Here is a 23,253-nt window from a genome sequence, read left to right on the forward strand (position 1 = left end):
GAAACATTCCTCACAGATTTTGGTTTATGTTGAGATGATGGCATCACACAGCTGATCCATGATCTGAGTCTTTTGTTCCACCTAATCCCAAAGTTGCTCTGCTGAACTGAACTTTGGTGACTGTGAAGCACAGTAAAGTCTGGCATTTCTGACCAGAGAACTGCTGCTCGCTGAATATTTTCTCTTTTTTTTTTTTTTATCTGCAAAAATTAGGCTGTGTGGGGAAAATCGCTGTAGACCAGCAGTTCCTGAAATACTGTTGGTAACAGATTACTGTACTACTCTGTGCAGCTGGATTGTTCAGTGTTTTTGATTGTCTGTGGTGAAAGAGTACATGAATGTGTACTCTTTTACTCAGTTACAGTTCGTCTCTTTCTCCCTCCTGGACCGCACACTGTGGGGCTGTGGCCTAGGTTAACCAATCACAGCTCACTGAGCTCATTTACAGCAGGACTTTCTGCTGATTGTGAGGATTGTCTCTTCTCAGACAAATGATAGAGCTATAAATAATTAATCTATTAGAATTTGTTTTCTTCAGGCTCTTCAAATACATTTTAATTGTATTTTCTTACACTCCCTCTAATGTTCACCATCATAAGTGTATGTATACACATGTTCGGGCATTTCAGCTGTGCTTTATAATTATCTTATATAGGGAGGAACAGAAAAGGCTTGAGTTTCTCCATTCAGTTCTATTTATCTAACTCGACCCAACATTTTTTAATCTGCAGTGTTTATTATTAGTGTACGTTTTACATTGCCATTACTTTTTGCAATTTCATGCCTTTTCATGCCACGGTTAGCACTGTTGCCTCACAGCAGTAAGTTCCTGGGGCTTCTCTGTGTGGAGATGTTCTGTGGGTTCTCTGTTTTCCCCTCACAGACATGTGTGGGGTTAAGCTCACCAGGGATTGTAACTTCACTGAATTGCTATCGGTCTGTGATAGCCCTGTGTCACACTGTTCAGGGCAGGGGTGGGCAATTCCAGGCCCCGAGGGCCGGTGTCCTGCAGGTTTTAGATCTCACCTTGGGTCAACACACCTGAATCACATGGTTAGTTCGTTACCAGGCCTCTGGAGAACTGCAGGAGCTAATTTAGCCATTTAAATCAGCTGTGTTGGTTCAAGGACACATCTTTTTGGACAAAACCTACAGGGACACTGGCCCTCGAGGCCTGGAGTTGCCCACCCCTGGTCCAGGGTATACCCTGCATCTTGCCCTGAGTATCCTGGGTTAGGCTCCAGTCCCTCCTGTAATGATGAAATGCAGATATAAGCTCTCTAAATATAGAGATATATCTGTAAGCTCTCTGAACCTCACCGTTTAAACAAAAAAGGGCTGAATTGAACTGGAAATACTCGGTGTAACTATAAGTATTGCAGTTTAATACAACACTGCAATGAATCGTTGTTTAGCATTTAATGAAGGTTGTTAAGCTTTAGTTGAAACAGTTTTTCAGGGGTATTTATTCAGTCTTGTAGAGGGTAGTTTGTGGTGTGCTCAAACCAATATGCAGAAAAAATGTTTAAAAACTAAAAATAATTTAATGACAAAAGAGATCTGATGATAGTAAACTTAATGGCGATAGTTTTAACATAGGGCTGTCGAATGGGACAGCATTAGTAAAGGTTATGTGGGAATAATTCTCAATGTTTTTCTTGTCTTTGCTCTTTTTCTAAGAATCTACATTTTCCATACTGTTACGTACATACACCATGTGTGATGTAATGAACAGGAGCGACTGCTGGCAAACTGCTGAGAGGCCAAACATGGTGTGATGTAAAGTTCTTATCAGCTTCACTGTGAACTTCAGTCGCCAGCTGACGTCACCACACTCCCACTTCTGCCCCCCGGCCCAAAAAAGCACATCTTTAACATGAAATGTAAAAGCTGTTAGACTGAGACAGATAATAGAAATCATAAATGAGGGGTAACAGAGCAAAAACTGTATGACGCAACAATGCTGCTGATAGCACAGAGGGGTAATTTGCTGTGAGGCTCGACCATAAAGTCTGTGGAACAGATCTTGATTTAGCCGGTCAGCTCCGAACGCTCTTGATCACAAGCTTTTTGCTGTCGTTGGCTGAGAGGGGAGACGAGCCTCTGGTGAACCCTGATACCGATCTGTTATCGCTGCTGCTTGTGGCACACAGTTCATCTGAACAGTTAAATAATTATTGAGACAATATTAAAGTCGGTCACAGATCCTGGATAGAAGAAAAATCCGCTGATAAACAAATTCTACCAAGTGAAATGAAAGAAAATGCACACTCCACAGACTATATTTGAAAGCATGAACATAACGTTTAGAAAGATCGTCATCAGTTAATGACACCTGTGGAAATTTGGATGGAAATAATCGTCAGTTTCACACACCCAAAAAACGGGGACGTTATATGGTTGTTTTTCTGTGTGAGGTGACTTGAACATTGACTTTCTGACAGTCTGTGGACTTTGAGTTGACCCAGGTGTACAGGAGTACACAGTAACGCCTCTCCGAGGATGTCATAAAAACGCCAGCCAGAAAACATAAAACCACAGCAAATGATGAGTCTTTCCTTCCTGCTGAGTGGGGCCCGGTGTGGATTTTAATCTGACCAATCGCATCCTGCTCGGTACCAAAAAATCCACCCGAGGATCAAAAGGAAATTTTAATTTCGGATCATAATCGTAAGTGTGTTTCATGTCTTGAGCATCAGTCCACTTTGATTATTGATTAACCTTTCATTTAAACAGACAAATGATTTGTACAAGAGGTTAATGTTTATGTGGTTGCTTTCTAGAAGAGAATCTTACACTGATTTTTTTGTTTGTTGTTTTAATTGTTATTTCTGTGCGTGGATGCGTACCTGTCGTCCCAGCAGTAGGAAACATGGTAGGACTTAAACCCTCAGACGTTCCTCCTCCTTTGGGTGTGAAGATGGCGAGTGCTGGAGTAGCAGCCTGTATAGCTGACATGGTCACATTCCCTCTGGACACAGCCAAAGTCAGACTACAGGTACTAACTGTGCTATCAATATGATCTTTAGCCGGTCTTGCTTTGCTGTAGCCTACTGTGGGACACAGCGTGATGTTTGCCTCATTGACGAAGAAGTCAACTTTGTCCACTTCAGCACCCTTCAGTCAAACTTCTTCACCTTTCTGAACCATTTGTTCTTAAGCTGCTGCTCTGTAAAGCTGGTTTTAACTTTGAGGACAATGTGTGACCCCAGATTCAAGGAGAGAAGAAGGCAGTGGGGGACATCCGCTACAGAGGGGTGTTTGGGACCATCAGCACCATGATCCGAACAGAAGGGCCCAAGTCTCTGTATAATGGTCTGGTGGCTGGGCTGCAGAGACAGCTGTGCTTTGCCTCCGTCAGAATCGGCCTCTATGACAACGTTAAAAATTTCTACACCGGTGGCAAAGACAGTAAGTTGTTGCCTTTTCATTTATTTTTTGGTTAAGTTAATTAAACCTTCATAATTGTTCTTACTGGTGAAAGTCGTGATTTCGAGATTTAATATCCAGCTGTCAAAAATCAAAAAGATGTTTATCAGATAGATGCAGTCGGTCTTATATTCCCTTAGATAAGGAATTCAGATGAAGGAAAGCTTCATTTTAAAAATAAAAAAGTGGGGAGAGTGAAGGAAGGCTATGTCTTGCAGACAAACATGCAATAGATAATTTACGCAGAACAGAGGCTTTTCAAATCTGATAAGTTAAACAAGATTTAGGGAAAGTGTTATCTCTCTCTTGAAAGCGATAAAGGATTCTCACAGTCTGGGTTGTTGAATCAGTTTCTTATCTTCCTTATTAAAACTGATACTAAAATTAGAAGTTCTCAAGCCTGTTATTAAAATAACTGAGTCTTTCCTTCTCTCCAGACCCTAGTGTACTGGTACGTATCCTGGCTGGCTGCACCACAGGTGCCATGGCGGTGTCCTTTGCGCAGCCCACCGATGTGGTCAAGGTTCGATTCCAAGCCCAGATGAATCTGGACGGAGTGGCCCGCCGCTACAGCAGCACCATGCAGGCTTACAGACACATCTTCCAACACGAGGGCCTGCGTGGGCTCTGGAAAGGTACATTCTTTGAGTGTTGCCCATTATTTAAAAAAGACAAACCATAACATCCTTTATCAGTAATGATTAAAGTATCCGTTTCCCTCAGGAACATTACCCAACATCACAAGAAACGCCCTGGTAAACTGCACAGAGCTGGTTACATACGACCTGATAAAGGAGGCCATCCTTAGACACAAGCTGTTGTCAGGTGAGGTCAGCTCTCGGTTGTTTGCCTGAGCTACACAAACCCACACACACACATTCACAAAAACAGAGTCCCCGGGAGACTGCTGATTGGGCAAAAAATCCACACACCCTCTCACCTCTTTAACTGATACCAGCACAACAGGCTCCTACAGTACAGGACACGGTGTATTTTCTCTTTATGGTGCAGTGAGTACAATAGCAATATATTAGCATTTATCTCTAGAACTTATATTGCCCCATTCAGACGATTGCAAAATCCACTGACATGTTTTTCTGTGTCGCACAGCTGAGAACAAAGACCGTATTGTAATCTTTTCCCCAACTCTGTCCTCAGACAATCTGCCGTGCCACTTTGTGTCTGCGTTTGGCGCCGGCTTCGTTACCACAGTGATCGCCTCCCCAGTAGACGTGGTAAAGACGAGATACATGAACTCACCACCGGGCCAGTATAAGAGCGCCGTTAACTGTGCCTGGACCATGTTAACTAAAGAGGGGCCAACAGCATTCTACAAAGGGTAAGCCTCTTCACCTGCGCCGCCCACGACAAACTCTTCAAGAGATCCAAATATCGATAGTATCGATACTTTTATATCCTTCACGTTCAGTTTGGAGCCCACTGAATTAAATCGGGATAAAAGGAAAAATATTCTTCAGGCATACAATGTGAAAAATGTCTGAGTGTTTTTGTGTTGACTGATCCTTCTACTCTATAGCGCCTTTTTTTAAAAAAATGGTGAAATGAGAGGTGTGTTAACTCATTGAGTAAAGTAATGCAGTGGTCATTAAAAATTGATGATTCATCTCATAAATCATGATTATGCTCTCCTCTAAATAACATGACATTATAAGTTAAAAGTATTGGTATCGGCAATACTGGCCTTGGTATCGGTATCAATCCAAAAAAAATTGCAGCATTGCATGACACACAATTTCATTTTTTCACTCTTCACTTTTTGCATTTTGTAGATTCGTGCCCTCATTCCTGAGGTTGGGATCGTGGAACATCGTGATGTTCGTCTCCTTCGAACAAATCAAAAGAGCCATGATGGTCACAAAGCAGAGGATCGAAGTGGTTAATTGAGATTCCTCAAAGTTTGACTGTAATACCTGAACCACAACCGGACTGGCACCTGAATGAGGAAACCCTAGTAACAATAATTTCTTGTGTTAACCTTATTTAACAAATCCACTGTCCTGTGGTGAGAAAGGCGGAAATCCTTTGTTGAAAAAGGATCGCCTCCTGAAAAAGTATTGACTTTATGTGCATGAGGAGACACAGCCGTCTCCTTTTATATTTATAATTTGCCACAGTGAGCCCATTCCAGATGTCATGGATGGGAATATTACAGAAACATGCCAAGTTTGCACTGAGCCCTGTATGACTAAACCTGTCAGTTTTATATGTTAGCTAGCTTAAAGCAGTGTGCCTTTACACTGAATGACTGGTACCCATAATAAAGCATAAAAGGATGTGTTTATGCAGGTCCTGAATTTACTAGACTTGTTTTACACAAACTGTTGTGGTTTGTTTTTGCCTTTTAAACACATGGACATGAAGCACATTTCAAAACAAATCTGCATTTACTAACTTGGAGTGAGTGAGATGCGAGTCGTTACATACATTCCTCAAATGCAAACCCACGGCATAAAAAGATCAGGTCATAAAAATTCAGCATCAGTCTAAAGATACACAACGTTATGAAAACAGGAGCTTAGTATAGTTTAGAGTACCACATCACTAACAGTACATATCAATGACATCAGTGGGGACACGTTAAATCATGCAACGTGTCCCCACAAGAGGAAAAATAAAGTGGAAATCACTCCTCACGTCAAGTTTTAGCCATTATCTCTTAACATAAACTTCACATTCCTGAGCAGGACTTCTGTCCTTTCCTGTCTTTAAATATAACAATTTGGCTGCTTGCTCACTCAAAGTGCTTAAAGCCTCACAAAACGACGGATCCGTTACTTTCTCTACAGTCCTCTTTGTGATCGAAAGCCCTCTGGAATGGTTGTTTTTGAGGTACAGGGCGTTGGATTTGTGCTCAGTTTGAGAAACTTTAAATATCATTACAACAATGATATGTGTGTTATGAATGAACCACAAAACCAAACACAAGAGGATTTATTGGTCTGGATCTTGTCTGGAGGGGCCGAACAGTATTCAGTCTGCGTTTAGGGTTTTAATGCTCAGCTACGTTTACGAGGAACTTTCCTGCTTCTCCTTCTACCAATCGTAACATCGTGAAAAACGCTTTTAGTTCTTGGAGCTGACAGTCAATGTGAGACACACATCAGGGTCCTGTAGGTGTGTCCTGACTATGTTATGGAATTTTTCTCTGTATTGGTTGAACTGCATGATGCTCTCGGGTTCTTCTGCCACCCAGAACTTATCGAATTCATACGCCAGATAGCCTGTAAGGAGGAAAGACACACATTTTTGAAAAATTTACCTTCTATCAGAAAATGTTTTTGTTTGTATACACTCACCAGGCAACTTCCTTAAATACACCTGTTCAACTGCTCATTACTGCATATTTAATTGGCTGATCACATGGCAGCAACTCAATTAGGCATGTAGACATGCTCCAAGTGGCCTACTGAAGTTCAAATTGTGACTTAAGTGACTTTTTAAGTGACTTTAAATGTGAACTGGATAGCAGTGCCAGATGGACTGGTCTGTTTCAGAAACTGCTGATCTGCTGGGATTTTTCCACACAACCATCTTTGAGTTTAAAAGGGAGGAAATATTCAGGGGTCACCAAAATTGGACAACAGAAGAAGATTGGAAAATGTCGCCTGATCTGATGAGTCTCGATTTCTGCTGCAACATTCAGAACTTGGCATAAATACCATGAACGTTTGGATCCCACCTCAGGCTGCTGCTGGTGGTGTCATATTTCCTTGGCACATTTTCTTGGCTCCTTTGTACCAGCTGGGCATCATCCAAACACCACAACCTACCTGAGTATTATTCCTGACCATGTCCACCCCATTATGATCACAGTGTTCCCATCTACTGATGGCTGCTTCCAGCAGATAACACATTAAGACACAAAGCTCAGACCATCTCAAAGTGGCTTCTTACACATGACATTGAGGTCACTGTACAAAAATCCACAGTCACTATCACAGTCACACTGGCATCATGGACGTATTTTCAACAAATCTGCAACAACTGTGTGACGCCATCATGTCAATATGGGCCAAAATCTAAGAAATGTTTCCAGCACTTCATTGCCATGAAGAATTACAGCAGCTGTGAAGCCAGAGAGGGGTCCAACCCAAGATTAGCAATCTTGAGACTGCACCTAATGAAGCCACCGGTGAGTGTATAATCAGACGCACAGAACAAACAGCAGTGTGATTCGACTACTCACAGTACAGCTGATGAAAGTGCTGCAGCTCAGGCGTGCCCTGCACTGCGTTGTAGAAATGTGGTTTCAAAGCGCCACTCTTTAGCAGGCTGTAAGCCATCTCTGTCAAGTTGATCCCAACTATTGCATAGGAATACCTTTAAAAAACAAAAAAGTATAAAGTGCACTGTAGAAATGACATACTGTGCATATGGAAAACATAATTTCAAAAAATGAATAAAGTCTACATCATGCGACACAAAACACCAGTGGAAGGTATATGAATCGAAGGTCTCTTACCCTAGTTTAGGATGGTTTGCATGAGACAGCACCTGCCGAGCCTCCGCTGTGTAGTTTTCACTGAAAAAACTGCAAAGAGCCAAACAAATTAAGAGTTTATTTACGGTCTCTTGTTAACCAATAAACATGACGTCAAACAGAGTCTGCATGATTAAACATGTTGAGGTCACATCATTCTGACCTACAGATTTTAAAAATAAAGTCAATGTGTGTTTGACTGGTGCTGCTTTAATAATCTGACACATCGCTTGTCATTTTGTGTCCTCGTCCTCATCAGTCGAAAGAACAAGTGAAACGAGCGACTGACGTGTTGGGGGTTGCCTTTAAAGTCCTTCAGCCTCAAAGTCAAGCCTGTCTGACATGCTGTCACGCTCTCTTTGTCCTGTTGAATACTGGTTCTGCTGGCTCATTATTCAATACTTGGAGGAGGAGGTGTTATGACAGTGTTTCTTTTTATAATCCTCATTAACGTTCTCTTCTTTTCTTTTATACCCTTCCTACAGCTGACTGGCTGTAGAAGCCAACCTGCATGCATTTAAAGTCAGAGGTGGTGAAACAGCCACCTCTACTCCATCAGCACCACTTTTGTCTTTAGTCGCTATCTCTAGCACTGTTTAATTATTTTTCGCTGAGTTGGGAGTTACTGACAGTCCTTCTTTTCAGTCTTTGTTTCAAATATTATTTTATAGGTGAAGCCTGAATCTTGTTGGTTCAAAGCCCTCTCCTTCTTGTGTTTGTTTCTGCCGGGGCTCCCATCTACCTTACTTGGTGAGGTTTTGTGAGTAATTATTGTTGTACCCTAAAAATTATCTGTTGGGTTACACTGAGCCATGCATTTGGAGTGGAACAGTGTACCTTATACGTACCCTTTGAGCTGTATCTACAACCACCTTTCATAATCTGTGTAAGGTAATTAAAAGTATTTCTCATCAAAACTTGAGTGGAATATAATCTTAGGATAAGTACCGTTGTCGCTTCTTGTGTGTGGATCGGTTTAATCATTAGAGCCTACCAAATATAAACATTCAGCAAATTCAGCCAAAAAGCACCTGATGGGGGAAAAAATGTTTCCAAGAATCCTCAAATTTCATTACAAAACCTATAAGAGCTGATGTGTGTCAAAGTTCATGCATCTATAATCAGACAGATTGCACAAATATGACCTGCATAGCAGGCGTTCTGTTTACTGTCCAAAAAACAGAAACGTCACAGATTAGACTTTGCCAATAGGTACAGAGGCAAAGACCAGGACTTTAGTGTGCTGTGGACACACTGATCAAAGAGAGAGTGGTTGGGGCAAAAAAAAAAAAGTACACATGTTTTGTGCTGACCAATAGTGTCTTCTTGGGAAAAGAGCATAAACTGTGAAAACCTTTGAGAACTTTGTGGTCTCAGAAAGTGGGCAGGTTGCAGTTCTTGATTCAACTATGACAGAGTTCTTCAACATAAAGCGAGGCCAAAACCAGAAGTGGACCTTATAGAAGGATGATGATTCTAAGTAAACGAGTAAATCCACCAAATAATGTCAGACAGAGGAGAAATGGAGCGTTTTGGAACAGCCTAGAAAAAACACAGAGGACTGTGGAGGGTTTTTGGCAAATATTTTTGTAAAATCGCAACATTTTTGGTGTGTACATAAATGATACACGACAAGTTCACATCCCCCAAAAATTCAGAATTTCGTGTTGTTGTTTTTTTTGCAATGAACTCGATGTTTGAAGGCCTTTACACTGGTACTGTACTCACACGAGGTTGATCAGCCCCAGCAGGCCCATCCCTCTGAAGTCAGTCTTGGGGTCCTCCCCTTGGAATCCAATGTCTCCCCACTGTTTGGTTATCCTGGACTCCAGCTTGACTGTTGGCATCAAAAGGTCCCAAAGCTAAACACACACACACACACACACACACACACACACGATCAAATCCGTCCACTACAATAACTTGGAAGTACAACGATTCCTAATATGACCTTGTGCCAGCATTTTAGACTCCCATCCAACAACTTACAGTGTTTCTATGCTGATGTGATGTTAGACTGTGGTATTATCTTTACTATGTCAATCGATGTTTAAAAAAAAAAATCCTAAATGCTACTTTTAGTAATGTGCAGAAATAATAATAAAACATATTTTTCCTTAGTTTCCAAATCTTGGTTCAAGTCTCATCTTAGCAGAAAGCCTGTGCATATGGACACAGCTTCACTGCTATTGCTCTAGGAGCAGGAATCCATACCTTCAAAAGCATGGCCTCGTGTTCAGGGTTGTCTGAGCTGAAGACTTCCTTTCTCAAGTCTTCTACAGATATATACAAGCTGCTATATCCTGTTATCTGCAGCAGGCAGATGTTGAGGCTCTCTTTGAACCTGCAACGGAAGATCAATTCAATCACATTCAAAAATCACTCTTACATCAAAGAATTGCAGCTGACAGGCAAAGTAACCTTACTTGGGATCTTTTGCAGGTTTGATGTTCTTCACTTTCATAATTTGATCCACGCATTGCTCTAAGCTATCCTTAGTGGTTTCCAATGCTCCTCTTAAAACCTGCAGAGGAAGAGCGCATGCTAAAGTTATAACACAGAGAGCTACCAGACAGAAATCTGGCGCAAATGCTTTTAGGTCATTTACAACCACAGTGAAAATAACTGTTTTTTCAAAGTCAAAAAGATGACACAGCTAATCTCTTCTTGCACCTGGACAGACTATTGATCTGAAAATGCTTACAAAGCCATATACACAAGCATGACATGTGTAATCAGTTCACCTAAACTTGGCTAGGGTAGTGAAAGATAAAGCAATGATTAAACTCAGGGGATATACTGCGCAATAAAAGATAAAGAGGTCAATAGTGAAGGAAAGTGTGATTCCTTTCCACATCTGTGGGCTTGGAAAGCTTTCAGATTACTTGAAAATCCACAATGCTCCAGTCCTGAGGAGTTTATTACACATATCTACACATTCTTAGTCTCCAAATATTCAATATTTTTTCAAATGTTTGATACTTAACATCTTTTACTGGCCTGACAGTGCTAAAAGTGATGAGATAACAGATTTTATTTATGACAGTGCTGAAACGTAAACTGGAAAAGAGTCCTAAAAAACACACACGCACGCCTATAAAAGCTATTTCTGCTTTAGCTTTTAAGAATGTGAGTCTTTTAAAAATAAAAAAGAGCAATTACTGTCTTGCAAAATGTATTTAAACTGTTGTTTGCCTTTTGGCTGACAGCACTTGGATTTTCTTTGTACCGGTTTGTACATCGGCACCTAATATATTAACTTTTTTTCCATTATGGCCTATATCAAATAACTACTAACAACTAAATTTAAACTAAATGTTGTAAAAAAATGCACATCTGATACAAAGATCATCAACGATATTTGATTTCAGCCACATAAAAACAAAATCAGACAAACACACCCCCAGCATTAAAGAGCTGCAACAGGAAATCAGAGGAGCTGAACAGATTATCAGGATCATTGCCAATTAATGTTTGTGCAGACCCACTGTTTGTCTTTTAACAATATAAAACAATTAGCTCAGAACTACTGAAGGTAAGCCCGAAAGAAAAGCCAACAGTGGTAGAAGGTCCTTACCTTGTTCTTTGATGACTGAAGAGAGTACTCTGCAGGAGGACACAAGAAGCACATTAACACTGCAGAGAAAATGTGTACTAGGATGCAGACGTAGAGCAGATTTGGGATGATTTAACGCACCTGCTTTTGTAGTCCTGGCTGCCCCTGGCTTGTGTCCAGAGCATATTCTCTGCAGCTCACATGTCCCCGTTACTTGTCTGATGAGCCATTTCAACCAGTATCTCAGGAAGGATGTGTAGACATACTCCCAGATATATCCAAACATGTTCTAGGACATAAACAGGTTAAGGTTCACAGATTACTACGGTGCGAGAAATATCCTGAAGACCCGAGGACCACAAAACTATTCTGGAGTGTAAGTTAACAGAGGTGGAGGAAGTACAGCTTTCATTATATTAAAACCACCACCTTGTACAAGAACAAACCCTGTGATGAAGTTTTACTTAGATAATCACATTTCAGAATTCAAATAGCTTTTATTAGTAAGAGTGAAAGGGAAGGTTCACAATATGCAGTGAGTCCTGCGATGATGTACGGTTTAGTGGCGATAATTAAAAGATAGAAGGCAGAGCTGAAGATGTTAAGGTTTTCATTGGGAGTGACCAGAATGGACCAGATTAGCAATGAGCACATCAGTACATCTGAGTTTTAGCGGTTTGGAGACAGAGATAGACAGGCAAGCCTGAGATGGTTTGGACATATGCAGAGGAGGGAAAAATTATGTTAAAGATGGAGCTGCCCGGGAACAAGAAAACAGGAATGCCACAGAGTAGATTCATGGAGTAGCGAAGGAGAACATGCAGAGGGTTGGGTGTGACAAAGGCATCTACTAAAAGGAAAAGCCGAAAGATGCAGGCAACATGTCTGTATTCGTGTTTACCTAAAGTATAAATGAAAAAATAAACTAAGAAGCTAAATTATTAGTGCATTGGTGTGGTTACAGCTCATTAAGCAGAAGCTAATCTAATGCAGTTTTTTTGTTTTGTTTTCAATGAAAGAGGGCACTTTTTACAACACGATCCAGTCTTATTCTGAAGCACTAAACGGCATCAACCTGAGAACAGCTTCTTATTTTTGTCCTCCCTTCCGCATACACGAGCAGATTATTACTTCGATTCTGATTTATTTACATAGCGATAACGTTTGGCTCAAGGTACTGTAAGATAAGACCCTACAGTATTGGAGCAATCAAGCAACTATGAGCAAACACTTTTGTGACAGTCTGAGGGAGACAGGACAAAAGGTACACTATGGGAGAGAGAACACACAAATTTAAGGACAAGCACTATATAAAAATTTGGGGAGTGAAAAGAGGTGAGTGAAGAAGAAGTGCTGAGTTTATCACATGAGGTCCTACAGCAGTCTGGGCCTGTTGCAGCATCACTAAGGAATACGTCAGTGATAGCTGATCCAGCCCTAAATATAACCTTTATGAAAAAGAACATTTTTAAGTCTAATCTTTATTATTATTAATATGTTTGTTGTTGTTGTTGTTTTTATGGACATGGAGTATATTGTGTTCAATTGATATATGTTAGTGCTAAAATACACAATTTAACCAACACTTTTATGACACAGTGAATAAATGCCCGTGAATATTACAGGCAAATAAGTTATTCCAACACCTCTAACTTATATTGAACTTTGGATTTGATGGATTTTGCTTCCTGAGTTGGACTCATGTTGCAGATGCACTTCACTGCCGTCTGTCACAGTGACAGTGACCACGTTTTTGAAGCCACTGAGGAAGTACTCTGCTACAAGCAGAGTAATCTATTGCTCAGTGCAAGACATGATTAGTTAATCGTGGGTCATCGCTAAATGCGAATTAACATCCAACAATAAAAGCGCCGAGTGGGTATGAGAGAAGAGCCCACGCTCCTACAGCCAAAACAATGGCTAGCACTGATGCTAATGCTAAGTTCGGACATACGTGGTCATTCAGTTTATTTACAGGCACTCTGGGAGTTTAATGGGGCTTTTGAAAGCGGTGCATGTTGATGCTAGCGAAGTGGTAGTGAGCCACTTTTGATATTAATTACGTAAAGGAGCATACCGGCTTCTAAATTCCCCCAAATGACCCGGTTCAGACAACAGGTTGTCATTGTCATTCGTCTGACTGGTAGCTAGCAACACCACGCTAACCTACTTTAAGTTTCGTACGAGTAGCTGATGCGTTGGGCAATATTTACCGTGAGAGAGTGGTGATGCTCGTCTTACTCTCCAGTCGTAGGGAAAGCGATGCCAGACCCAGGATACAGTCTAACTTAGCCGCAGGCGGGTGGTAAGGTTAGCGGCGGTTCGCCTGACAACAGGCTGGCTGTGATGCGTTCACTGTCTATACAACTATACCGTCTATGCCACGCACACAGCTACACAAGTCTCCCAGGTGACACAAGACAGGCTCTTCTTTCTAACCAAGACTTAAACATTGTTTCTAAATGTTCAACTAAGAAGTTAAAACAATTAACAGTCCATGACACACCTCGAAACTTGGGTTGAATTTATCACTAAGGATTAATATCGTGATGTCTTTGAACACAGCATGATAGTTTCTAGTGCTGCTACAGCGCCATCTACTGCCCGCAGTGGTCATGACTGCGCAGACAACTTCACAACTACACAGTCTAAAATTTGAACCAGACACGAAATTTCAGTTAAGTGCAATAAAAACTTACTGGACTTAATAATAAAATGAGATCAAATATATAGAAAAGATCTTTAGTTTGAAATTCTCAATTTGATGAAATTTCATTCTAATAAAAATATGAAAGTAAAGATAATCTAAAAAAAAAAAAAACCCTTCACTTGAAACTAAAGGAAACTAAACTGAAAACATAACTTTGAAATAAAAACAAATAAAAAAAAAAAACTAACTGAAATAACTCAGACAAGAAAATCCCAACTGCAGGTAGTAGCTGGAAGCTAATCAGATAATCAGATATTGCATTTTCCAATATTAGCCACAAGATGATGCCAAATTCACAAAATGTGTGCTACACTGTCTATCATAGGGCTGTTTATAGAAAACAGTCATATTATGCTGCTGATAATGGTCAACAAGCCTCCATTATTCCATTGTCCGTTCAATTTTTTTAAATGGTGAAAACACACGGCACATAAAGACCCACCACTGTGTCACTTTATCGAAAGGGGCTGCACAAAAGCCCTCACCCTTACCCATTAATCTGCTTTATCGACAATGTATGCAGCCTATTCTGAGATGCTTACCAACGGTGCTCTCAGCTGTAATTAAGTCACAGTCTGCTTTCTCACCTAATCAGTCTCTCGGGGCTTTTAAAGGCAGGACGTCTATCACATACAATTACTGCAGTCCAAGCCCTGCCTCAGACCCAGGCTGTATTTAAATAAGGAATCCCCCCCACTAACACAGACTGTATTGACAGTGTGATAGATCAGGGTGAATAAGAGAGTAGTCTATAATGCTACAATTTCGTTTTAACAACCCGGACAGACTTTGCACAAAATCTTTCAAAAGCCCTTCAGATTCGATGAAGTGCTTTAGAAAGTGGTAGGCTACTAAATGTTAGCGCTCTCTGTCAGTGCTGTTATCCACGAGGATGAGATGCAGAAGGGGTGTCACAAAACTAAAGCAAAGATCCAATGATGTCAGCAAGTACAACAACTCCTAAAAGACAAATCAAGTCAATAATATCACCTAAAGGGAGCCATACGAACGCGTTTGTATGGATCGCTGTCTCCGTGAGAAGGATGGCACTGTGTAACTGCTTCCACAACTTTATACTGTCTTCGACATCAAAATTAAAACCAGGCTGGTTTCTGTATTTCTTGGTTTACTCATTCTGATCTACATTTTAATCTGCCGGTGATTACAAGAATTCGCTGTGAAAGTCATTTAAAACATGGGAAAATACTTGTTATAGTTTCCACAGCCCAAGGAGAGTAATCGAGACATCCTTGTTTAAATCTGTACACCTCCAGTGCAGTAGTTTCCACATTTTAAAATTCATGATCCTTTAAATTCCTCTTTGAGATTCATAACATTCCAGTGAGCTGTGAGCTTGCATAAAGTTATTAATGTTTCTGTCCTGATCAGCATTGCTGCTCTTTCGTATGTCTTATCATACATTTCACCAACCATCCATCCATTTATCCAGATGCCCCTACCTGAGTCTGGCTCTGCCTAAAAGCGAATTCTACACTCAACAAAAATATAAACGCAGCACCTTTGTTACTGCTCCCATTCCCCATGGGATGGACGTAGAGACCTAAAATTCATTCCAGATACACAATATAACCATCCCTCCCAAACAGTGGTCACAAATCAGTCCAAATGTGTGGTAGTGGGCACATCTGCTATATTGAGATAATCCATCCCACCTCACAGGTGTGCCACATCAGGATGCTGATCTGACATCATGAGTAGTGCACAGGTGTACCTCAGACTGCCCACAACAAAAGGCCACCCTGGAATGTGCAGTTTTGTCTCACAGCAAAATGCCACAAGCAATGAGGGAGCGTGCAATTGGCATGCTGACAGCAGGAATGTCAACCAGATCTGTCGCCCGTGCATTGAATGTTCATTTCTCAACCATAAGCCGTCTCCACAGGCGTTTCAGAGAATATGGCAGCACATCCAACCGGCCTTACAACCGCAGACCTCGTGTAACCACACCAGCCCAGGACCTCCACATCCAGCAGGTTCACCTCCAAGATCGTCTGAGACCAGCCACCCAGACAGCTGCTGGAACAATTGGTTTGCACAACCAAACAATTTCTGCACAAACTGTCAGAAACCGTCTCAGGGACGCTCAACTGCATGCCCGTCGTCCTCATCGGGGTCTTGACCTGACTCCAGCTTGTCGCCGTAACAGACTTGTGTGGGCAAATGCTCACATTCGATGGCGTCTGGCACGTTGGAGAGGTGTGCGCTTCACGGATGAATCATGGTTCACATTGTTCAGGGCAGATGGCAGCTGAGAATGTCCCAGTTCTTGCATGGCCAGCATACTCACCGGACATGTCACCCATTGAGCATGTTCGGGATGTGCTTGACCGGCGTATACGACAGCGTGTACCAGTTCCCACGAATATCCAACAACCTCTCACAGCCATTGAAGTGGAGTGGACCAACATTCCACAGGCCACAATTGACAATCTGATAGACTCCATGCGACGATGTGTTGCACTGCATGAGGCAAATGGTGGTCACACCAGATACTGACCGGTTCTGGGTCCCCAGACCCCCAATAGCGCAAAAAACTGCACATTCCAGGGTGGCCTTTTGTTGTGGGCAGTCTGAGGTACACCTGTGCACTACTCATGATGTCAGATCAGCATCCTGATGTGGCACACCTGTGAGGTGGGATGGATTATCTCAATATAGCAGATGTGCCCACTACCACACATTTGGACTGATTTGTGACCACTGTTTGGGAGGGATGGTTATATTGTGTATCTGGAATGAATTTTAGGTCTCTACGTCCATCCCATGGGGAATGGGAGCAGTAACAAAGGTGTTGCGTTTATATTTTTGTTGAGTGTATTTCCCCACTTTCGCCAAAATGCTTGCTCGCAGATTCTCTCTAATATTCCAAAATCACCTTAAACGACAGTATAAAGCACATTGAGACACCTGTTACTGGATCGTCGTCTTCTTTATCATTACATTCATGTTAATGTTCAGGGGCAGGGACCCGTGTGTGTGGGATTTGTAACTACTGTGGGAAAAAATGCACACTCTTGTGTAAAGTCAGAGTTAGCTTTATTGTCAATTCTGCAGTATGTACAACACACACACAGGATCGAAATTTTGTAACCCTTGACCCACTGTGTGTTACTAGAACGAATCAAAGAATAGTTAAGAATATGAGATGCAGACGAAAGTAAATACGTGATATCAAAGTATAGATATGAATTATATAAGATATATTAAAGCCTAAATATAATTACTGATGTCTATGTATAAAAATATAAAGCAGTGTAAAGCAGGCTCATTCATAATGAACAGTTATTTGGACAGAATCACTTATGTATTTTTTAACTACATGAGCCACATTTCTCTCCGTGTTATCAGCAAAGTGCAAAGTCTTAAGCTGTCTCCGACTCATTTGCATAAGCACGTTGCAAACCACAGAAAATCTTTAATGCGATTTTTTCTGTAGTAATAGTTAATGACACCAATTGTAACCGACAGGCTCTTATTGTAGAGGCTCTTTATTCACCACATCTGCCGAAAGCACAGAGAAATATTTCTTCATTTTGAAAATAATGTAGATGTAAAATAAATGAACGCGATCTCGCTAAAGCATGCTCCAAAAAAGAACCGCATGAAAGTCGACCCATTTCTCAATAACACAAATGGGAGCAGAAAAACCAAAAACCTCTCCTCTTGGAATATTATGGTCTACGTTAGGAGGCAGAAAGCGCAGGGAACTAAAACTAATTAATTTCAGGACCAAGTGACCCTCCTGTGAAAGCCTGCGGCTGTTACAATGCTGCTTCCATTCGCATCTTCTCCACCCCTCCCCATTCATCCATTCATCTGGTTAACTCTGGATTGCCCTGCCAAGACCAGTTCAGTCTGGGATAGCGCACAAACCATGATCGGCTCGTCACATTTTTTTTTCTTTTTGTTTTTGTAAGCACGAGCCAGCAGTGATGAAGACCTCGGAGTCAGCGGTGACTGATTGCGCACGGTCAGTCAGTCAAGGTGCTTAAATTTTGTGCCTGACTGTGGTGGATCGATACCTCTAAGACCCATATTCTACGTGGAAGGCGTGGCTTGGTGTCATCGACACAGGCTGACTTTTCCATATTCATCCCTAGGTTTTTTTTTTTTTCTTTCTTTTTTTCCCCCCTCGTCTCACTGACGCGCAATCGGCACCCAACGGCACGGGGCATAAATCGTCTCGCAAGGTAAGCCGCCTTCATCTTTTCAAGCTCTCTTATACTGTGAGATGTTAAATTCGCCCGCAAGGTCAAATCAAACCAGCAAGCATCGGTGGCTTCTGAGGCGCTGAATTGGGGAAAGAGGCTACAGTGCACGACATGGATCTTAATTGGCCTGAATAGATCGTGTGCACCGCTTGCATGCGGGATCTTTCATGTGCGCCGTTTTGCATGAATACAGTCTGTACGTAGTCTGTCCACACTTTAGGTTATTTCTTAACTGCTGCTGGCAAAAGAAGAAGAAGAAGTAGAAGAAAAGGGAACACAAAAAAGCCCAGACACCGAGGCGTTTATTTGTCATATATTTAATAACACCCAGGATATGCTTTCCATAAATATTTGCGCTTTGACAACAGACAGGCAGATGCATAGTGGCATAGCACAAACAACCCGGCTACACCTGTCCATGACCCACACCAGTAACCTACTATTCTGTGCTGTTCGAGTCACACGTTGGGGGGGGGGGGGGGTGCTCTATAGTGCGTCAGATTATCATGGTTAAAAGAGTGTGACGGGAATATTTATTCTTTAGTCTCGCCTTATCAGATACAAGTATAACCTGGAAAGCTGTTCGGTTTCCCACTGCTACTCCTAAAGAAGAGGATGCTGGTGTGATGAAGGAGAATGCCTCTAGATCAGATTGATGTTGTTACCTTTACTGAGATGAACTACACTGATCATCAGTGGATGTCACCGAAATGGAAAAGGCCCATTAATGCCACCCATCGAATTATCATTCAGTGTGTTCTTCATTTGCTTTAGAGATAGTTTTCCATGATTACATCCTTGACCACAGCACAGCTCATCTGTCCAACTCCAAAGGGTCACATATTTCAGCTGTCTGCCGAGTGCTGGGTCATTACTTGCAGAATTGGCTGGATACTTTTACACATTCAGGACACAGACTGAGATGAAGCCATTCATCAGGCCTTGGACAAAGAAACTGTTGATCACTGTGTAGAATTTAAAACAGATAAAGGAAAAACGAGGGTGATGCTGGTTATAAATTTACTTGTGGTTGTCAAAAAAAAATGAAACTTTAAATGAGTGATTATGAGTGATTTTCAGTCCCTCAGGTATGTATTTTAAATCTACCCAATTATATTCAACACAAAGATTAAAGGATAATTGACATATGATATTGTTACTAAGTGGCTAGCTTGCCATTGGCAATATCTCACAGCATCACAACATTTAATTAAACCGAGTCAACGGGCTAGCATGGGGAGACTCAGTTCATTTCATTCATTATTCACATCTCTTTGTATGCTGTAATATTCAATTGCGATAACTTCAGCTGATTTATGAATGACACGCTGTTGGGCGTAGTTTTATTTACGGTAGGATTTGTAAAATGAGAAAAACAGCGGTTAGATCAAACGCCACCAGATGTGTGGCATCCACAGTTTTAATCAAAGATCTGTTTTATCTGTAAGCACTTTGAGTCTAAATGTCGCATTGTGTCTTACTACTACTTTGTTTACGCAGCATTTTCTTATCATACTTTTACATTTTCTACATTCAGTGCAATCAGTCAAGAGGTTTAATATGCAAAATGTGATGGATGCTTATAAAATCTCTGGAGTTTCATTTATTTCCATGTTCTGGAAAAATAAATCATGCATCAGTTGCAGCACAAAGATGATGTTGAGTTTAAAGGAGAATGTGGAGATCAATGAACCAAAAACTACCTCCATAAATATTATTATGTTATATGTTAAAAGTTATAAGTTCATTCGATTATTAAAGTTGGAATCACATATTATATTCTTAGTCAGGTGCAGGTCTCTCGCTGTTCTCTGTCCTGGCTGGTTGATAACTGTTGAGTAAAATTGTCTTGCAGAAATCACCTTGGTCTGGAGTCTGGTCTGATTATAATCATCTGAATAAAGGTGTAATTGTTGTGATAAGCTTAATGATTAAAAACTTCAACTGAGTCTACTTCTGTTTTCCTCCTTTAGGAAATTGCAAAAAGTTAATGATAGCACAGCGTGCATCCGTTTCCATCTTTGGATATACGGCAATATTTGAAGACTGAAGCAGTGACTCCGCCATGGGAACTAACCCAAAAAGGACAGTAACAGTCCAGATGGTGCCTCAGCTGGCTGGGGTGGACACACTGGGCAACAAGGAGTCTAATGCCAACTGGGCTAAAGAGCCCAACCTCAAAGTCTCTCAGGTTTGTCCAAAACCCACCCTCAGATCTCCCGACAAGCAGGATAACCTGTCTCTGACGACTGCTAACGCCGCCCCCCGCACAGAAAAAACAGGTTGTAAGGGAGGGGAACCAGTTACCACTGTGTCAGACAAATCAGCTCCAGGCAATGGAAACCAGATAAAATCTGAGCAAGTGTCAGGTGGAGACCACCAAACACCAAACCTGTCTGTAACAGGCCGAGAGGTGGGTGAGGCAGGAGCTGACCAGCGGGATTCTAATGCTAACATGAAAACTCTGAGCCCAACCAGTGAAACGGGCACGTATAAGGCCAGTTCGCTGTCTCCTGTTGCAGCATCGGGCGCCGACACGAACAGCAGTGAGTACAAAGTAAAAAACCCAGTTGCACCAGAAGAGAAGCAGGTACGGCTGACACCCTCAGTAGAAACTACAGCACGAGAGAAAAGTAATGAACGCCTTTCTCCGAATGACAAAAAACGTAACGACAGTGATGTAAGGAGTACAGCATCTGAAGTACAAGATAATAAAGAAACCATTTCCAATCCCCAAAGCAGGGACATGGCTATCCCACAGAAATCTAAAGAGACTGGTCATATGCAAGGTTGCTCATCAACGTCTGTTTCTTTACAAGATCCATCAAAACCCAAGAAAAGCATGGAAACTCCGCTAAGCTCAGCCAAAGCCCCATCTGAGAGTAAAGATGCAGGAGCTGAACCAACAAACGAAAACTCACGGTCAACGCGCCCAGAGAAGGAATTTGCAACAGTATCGAGACCGCATGTCTCCTCAGATAAACACCAGCCAGTGTCCTCACAGAAAGACTCATCCTCTCTGCCCCAGGCGACAAAAAGCATGCAGGCATCCGAGCAGGTGGCTGAAGGAAGCAGCCAGACTGACACAGCTGTCTTTGAAGGGCAGCGGGACTCCAAGCTCTACACGGAGGCTTCGACAATGACCTCATCGCTATCGCCAGCCCCGGTCAAAAAGTGTCATGATATGGAGGTTCAGGCAGTAGCTAAAATGTGCAGTAAGGCTGTGGCCACGAGTCCTAGTCTGCTGCCTTTCCCTGTGACCCACAGGCCAAGCAGTGGTGCAATCCCAGGAGAGGAGAGCCTGGCTGTAGTCTACCAGGTGAAAAGCGGCACCGCGACTGATCCGAAGTCAGAGAGACTCACTGTAGAGGCACAAATGTGCCCCAACCAAAACACCGGCATGGTTTTCCAATCAGAAACTTTGTCACAACAGCATGACTCCAGGCTAGGAGCCAAGCCTAAAGAAGCGGGCGCAGCTCTGTGCAACATCCAGCCGGTTTATCAAATCAACATTGAACACAGCGAACCCAAGAAGCAAGCCGCAAAAACAGCCACGGCTGAAACTCCTTCTCTCAGATCAGGGATGCCCCCAGAGACAGCCGTTGTTCCTGTGCCTGGATGTGCTGACAGCAACACTGCTGCGCAGGCCCTGCCAAAAACAACGACAACAACGACAACAGCACCAACGACAACAGCACCGACAACAACAGCAGCAGCAGCACCAGCAGCAAACACCACATCCAAGTCAGAGCTCACTAAAAATAGAGATGTGAGTGCAAAAGAAAAAAGCAAAGAAGCAGGAAGTAAAGCCCAGAGTAAGGAGACAAATTCTGGCAAAAAGAAGGTGGAACCGGAGAGAAGCGACAAAGAGGACGATCAGTCACGGAAGCAGAAAGGAAAGAGCATCCACGACGTCGTCTGGGACGAACAGGGCATGACGTGGGAGGTCTACGGGGCTTCCGTGGACCCCGAATCACTCGGCTTTGCAATTCAGAGCCACTTACAGAGCAAAATAAAGGAGCAAGAGAGGAAACTGATGGTCCAGACCTCGCTGCGAAAGTCAATCTCTGGTGCTGATTCGCCGCGACATGGCAGCAAGAACAAAAGGAGGCAGCAGAACATTTTCAGGTCAATGCTGCAAAATGTCAGACGGCCCAACTGCTGCGTGCGCCCCCCTCCCTCCTCCGTCCTCGAGTAGCACAGGACAGAGGTAGCCATTGTCAGACTCCTCCCATTTCCTAGAGGTCAAAACGTTTTCCCTCCCCTCATCAAGATTTTCAATGCCAAGTGAAACATTGACGCCGATCCCTGTAAGTAAGTATACTGGAATGTCGTAGCATAAAAGAGTCAATACTTGTGATGATGTTTGTGATCCAACAAGGTAGGAAATAGAAATATCAAATGAAACAAACAAGAATTAAATTTAAAAAAACTTATTTTTTAGAAATCAATATGAGAGAGAACACAGTTTTTTAATAAAAATAAAGAAAACAAAACAAAGGAAATAACAGTGAAACGCATGTATTTCAGTTACAGTGACAGTTGTATGACCTAATATGAAGTCCAAACCTTCACAGCAAGAGGCACTGATCATGGGATAGACATACTAACTCACTGTCAGGATATCTGTGCAAATATATTCAACCGACGTCTCATCGCATCTGGTGCATTTGATATATGTTCATGAGGTGTTTTCGTTTGTTTCCGGGGCCCTATATTTATCAGGTTGCTGTGTTTTCTTTTCTTTTTAGTGAGTACTTAAAGGGGGCACTGTATGCATACATGTACGCTGTTCGATCTCTGTTCTTCTTTGGTTTTCTATTAA

General features: G+C 42.0%; 3 protein-coding genes across 4 annotated transcripts; 2 read left to right on the forward strand and 1 right to left on the reverse strand.

The window, feature by feature from the left end:
- Positions 1–2,523: 2,523 nt before the first annotated feature.
- Positions 2,524–5,750, forward strand: ucp1 (uncoupling protein 1). 2 transcript variants are annotated; one of them, XM_085356900.1, is made up of 7 exons: positions 2,524–2,670; positions 2,862–2,998; positions 3,213–3,411; positions 3,867–4,064; positions 4,153–4,254; positions 4,588–4,768; positions 5,220–5,750. In XM_085356900.1, exons 2-7 carry the CDS (start codon positions 2,873–2,875, stop codon positions 5,332–5,334), a joined length of 921 nt encoding a protein of 306 aa, XP_085213026.1. In that variant the 5' UTR covers positions 2,524–2,670; positions 2,862–2,872; the 3' UTR covers positions 5,335–5,750. The 2 variants fall into 2 exon arrangements, with proteins under 2 accessions (XP_085213026.1, XP_085213025.1); XM_085356899.1 differs by having other exon boundaries at positions 2,525–2,670; positions 2,865–2,998.
- A 318-nt stretch (positions 5,751–6,068) lies between these two features.
- On the reverse strand, positions 6,069–13,826 carry elmod2 (ELMO/CED-12 domain containing 2). Its single transcript, XM_085355815.1, has 9 exons — positions 13,700–13,826; positions 11,628–11,775; positions 11,508–11,536; positions 10,357–10,454; positions 10,145–10,274; positions 9,659–9,792; positions 7,913–7,981; positions 7,637–7,770; positions 6,069–6,671 (listed from the first exon to the last, which is right to left on the reverse strand). The coding sequence occupies exons 2-9, from the start codon at positions 11,770–11,772 to the stop codon at positions 6,514–6,516; spliced, it is 897 nt and encodes a 298-aa protein (XP_085211941.1). The 5' UTR covers positions 11,773–11,775; positions 13,700–13,826; the 3' UTR covers positions 6,069–6,513.
- Positions 13,827–20,493: 6,667 nt separating this feature from the next.
- On the forward strand, positions 20,494–22,626 carry gprin3b (GPRIN family member 3b). The gene has a single exon (XM_085355816.1). It carries the CDS (start codon positions 20,494–20,496, stop codon positions 22,624–22,626), a length of 2,133 nt encoding a protein of 710 aa, XP_085211942.1.
- Positions 22,627–23,253: the final 627 nt, after the last annotated feature.

The sequence above is a fragment of the Diplotaxodon limnothrissa genome, linkage group LG6 (genome assembly GCF_057381915.1).
Source record: "Diplotaxodon limnothrissa isolate DT_005_m linkage group LG6, D_limnothrissa_male_GT1.1, whole genome shotgun sequence".
Taxonomy (NCBI): Eukaryota; Metazoa; Chordata; class Actinopteri; order Cichliformes; family Cichlidae; genus Diplotaxodon; species Diplotaxodon limnothrissa.

Coding starts and splice junctions, on each gene's coding strand:
- ucp1 (XM_085356900.1), top strand. CDS start 2,873: ATGGTAGGACTTAAACCCTCAGACGTTCCTCCTCCTTTGGGTGTGAAG. Junction 2,999..3,212: donor CAGCCAAAGTCAGACTACAG/GTACTAACTGTG, acceptor GTGTGACCCCAG/ATTCAAGGAGAGAAGAAGGC. Junction 4,255..4,587: donor TAGACACAAGCTGTTGTCAG/GTGAGGTCAGCT, acceptor CTCTGTCCTCAG/ACAATCTGCCGTGCCACTTT.
- elmod2 (XM_085355815.1), bottom strand. CDS start 11,772: ATGTTTGGATATATCTGGGAGTATGTCTACACATCCTTCCTGAGATAC. Junction 10,455..11,507: donor TTCAGTCATCAAAGAACAAG/GTAAGGACCTTC, acceptor CTTCCTCTGCAG/GTTTTAAGAGGAGCATTGGA. Junction 10,275..10,356: donor AAACCTGCAAAAGATCCCAA/GTAAGGTTACTT, acceptor CTTCCGTTGCAG/GTTCAAAGAGAGCCTCAACA.
- gprin3b (XM_085355816.1), top strand. CDS start 20,494: ATGGGAACTAACCCAAAAAGGACAGTAACAGTCCAGATGGTGCCTCAG.